General features: G+C 60.7%; 1 protein-coding gene across 1 annotated transcript; it reads left to right on the top strand.

The window, feature by feature from the left end:
- The first annotated feature begins 834 nt into the window (after positions 1–834).
- SIT1 (signaling threshold regulating transmembrane adaptor 1) lies at positions 835–2,392 on the top strand. Its single transcript, XM_004712440.2, has 5 exons — positions 835–930; positions 1,048–1,183; positions 1,279–1,337; positions 1,446–1,507; positions 1,590–2,392. The coding sequence occupies exons 1-5, from the start codon at positions 891–893 to the stop codon at positions 1,821–1,823; spliced, it is 531 nt and encodes a 176-aa protein (XP_004712497.1). The 5' UTR covers positions 835–890; the 3' UTR covers positions 1,824–2,392.
- Positions 2,393–2,643: the final 251 nt, after the last annotated feature.

Here is a 2,643-nt window from a genome sequence, read left to right as displayed (position 1 = left end):
GCCTGGGTTCCTAGTGTCTTGGGCTGTGGGAGGGTGGGGTGGGCCTCAGGCCTCCCCGTCTTTGGCCCCCAGGTCCCAGGCTGCCGCTGCGAGCTCAGGAGGGCCCCACCCGGATGTGGGGGTTCATGAGCGGGTCCAGGTTGGGGTCGCTATCAGCTGCGGCCCGGCCCAGGCGCGACAGGAGGGCCAGGAGGGCCAGGAAGCCCACTTCCTGCTCCACTTGGTGCCCTTCTTATTGAAGCCACTTGTCCAGCCTGGGGCTGAGTCCAGAGCATGAGGAACTGTATGAAAGGGTGGCATCAGGAAGGGTGAGAACCACTGCTCTAAACCCATTCCCAAGGCCCCTGGAGGATGGGGGCCAGGAGGGCCAGGAAGCCTCCTTCCTGCTCCACTTGGTGCCCTTCTTATTGAAGCCACTTGTCCAGCCTGGGGCTGAGTCCAGAGAAAAGGTAGGCACTTTGGGTCAGAGGGGGGTCCTGGGGCCTGGTGTCCTGCCCTCGTTGGTCCTCACTCCATTCCAGTCCCCCAAGCAAGACTTCACGTGTGGGCTGAACACCGACCAGTACACTCAGGCCTGCTCACTCCTTTTTCAGACAAACGGCAGCGGGGGTGGGGGGCGCGCGGCGGCGGCACCGTTGGAGCTGTAGGAGTGGTGCAGGTGCAGGTGCAAGGGCGGTATCGCTGTTCTTTCACCCAAATCTTCCCCTCCCCCTTCCTCCCCGGAAATCAGCGACTTTGCCACCGTCAGTTGGAGATGCTGGGCTGTGGGGCCCCGGCCCGGGGACGGGTAGGTGTAAGGGGTCTGTGGCAGCTGTCAGAGCATGAGCCAAAGTGACCTCTGGACTCAGAGCAGGGGGCCTGGTGACTCAGCTTTCACATCCACAGCAGTTATGTGGAGAAGTGACAACTGCACGGATCTACTAGCTCTGGGTGAGCTGGGCAGGACTCGGGTTCCTGGGGGAGGGTGCCCATGATGCCTAGGAGCCAGGGGCTGGGGGTTGGGCTGGGCAGTACCTCCCCGCCCCCCTCATCTTCTTCGGTCCACAGGAATCCCCGACTTTGGCAGAGCCTGGGGACTGTGGGCCATCTTAGGGGTGGTGACACTGCTGCTTCTCCTCTCGCTGGCTGCACACTTGTCCCTGTGGACCCGTGGCCAGAGCAGAAGCCATCCGGGCCAGGAAAGGTGAGTAGGGGGACAAGACAAGGGTGGGTTGATGGGTTCCACCTTACCAAGGTGCCCCCACTCACCTCCCCACCCCCCCAACTCTTGTGTCGCAGCTCTGGAGCGCCCGTGGAAGAAGTGCCCCTCTATGGGAACCTGCATTATCTGCAGACAGGTAGGGGCTGGCAGAGGGCAGAGGCACAGAGTCAAGGGCAAGCGAAGCTGGGGTGGGGGAGTTGGAGACAGAATAAGAAACTGACCAGACTCTTGATTCCTGCCCCAGGACGACTGTCTCGAGACAAAGGGCCAGGACAGCCGGATCCAGTCTCGGGGGACCCCACCAGGGTGAGTCAGCTGGGGTGACTAGGAAGGGTGGGAAGGAGGTGGAGGGTCCGAGGGCGCTTCTAACAGCCTTGCTGCTTCTCAGGCTGCAGAGGAGGTGATGTGCTACACCAGCCTGCAGCTGTTGCCTCCGCAGGGCCGGGCCCCCAGCCTGGGAGTCCCCATCAAGTACTCAGAGGTGGTACTGGACGCTGAGCCCAAAGCCCAAGCTCCAGGTCCCGAGCCGGAGCTCTACGCCTCCGTGAGAACCCAGGCCCGCCGAACCCAAGCTTCCTTCCCCAATGAAGCCTATGCCAACAGTCAGCCGGCACCCAGCTGAAGGGGAAGCCTGGCACAGCGGCTTGCCCCACCCAGCATCCCTTGTTTGCTCTGGGAGTACTGCACCTGGCTAGGCCATGATTGCTACCCCATCACCGCCACTGCCCTCTCACAGAGGCGACCTTCCCCAAGGTTCCTGAGCTCGACCAGGGACAGCTCAGGGGAATGGCAGGCCCACAATGTCTTGAGGATGGGTGAAGCAAAGACACTCCCCTTCCTCTTTTTCCCATCTCTTCCTCTCAGGCCCCCACCCACCACTCCCAGGTTCTCTGCCTTCTGAAGTCTGACCAGAAGCTCCCCATTCCCCGTGTCACAGGCTCCCCCCTCCACCTCAGTGGTGTCCTGAGACATAGGAAGTGGGCAGTGGGGGAGGCAGGCATGGGCGCCCGAGAGAGGACGCGGGTGGGTAAGTTCTTTGGGAACTCACAGATTGGGAGGGTCCCGGTAGCTCTGAACCTAAAAACCTCAGCCCTGTCTCTATCCTGGAACCCGGTGGGGCAATACAAAGCTCTGCCCTACTACTTACTCTGTTGTATCTCCAACTTTTAAAATAAACTGTTTCAAACAGTGGTTGACTTTTTCTTCTTTTCTTTTCCTTTTTGCCTAGGGGTTGTAGGCCCCATAGGTTGGATTGAGCTTTGCTGTCTGCACAGAGCACTCCTGAAGGTGACTAGATGGGTCAGGGGACCCCACTAGAAGGGTTGCCAGGCCTCAGTGAGCACCTAGACCCACCTGGAGCCCAAGCTTCCTTCCCTGATCTATGCCAATAGTCAGTTGGGGGGAGGAGCTGGGAGGGTGGGCCTGCCTCACTACCACCAACA

Source organism: Echinops telfairi, unplaced genomic scaffold, assembly GCF_000313985.2.
Source record: "Echinops telfairi isolate 266 unplaced genomic scaffold, ASM31398v2 ScPeMD7_25;HRSCAF=90, whole genome shotgun sequence".
NCBI lineage: Eukaryota > Metazoa > Chordata > Mammalia > Afrosoricida > Tenrecidae > Echinops > Echinops telfairi.
Note: the sequence above shows the minus strand (reverse complement) of the source record. Positions and strands in the feature narration are given on the sequence as shown.

Excerpts from the sequence above, each read along its gene's own strand:
- SIT1 (XM_004712440.2), top strand. The coding sequence starts at position 891 with ATGTGGAGAAGTGACAACTGCACGGATCTACTAGCTCTGG. Across the intron at positions 1,338-1,445 it reads CCTGCATTATCTGCAGACAG|GACGACTGTCTCGAGACAAA; the intron begins GTAGGGGCTGGC and ends TTCCTGCCCCAG. Across the intron at positions 1,508-1,589 it reads TCTCGGGGGACCCCACCAGG|GCTGCAGAGGAGGTGATGTG; the intron begins GTGAGTCAGCTG and ends GCTGCTTCTCAG.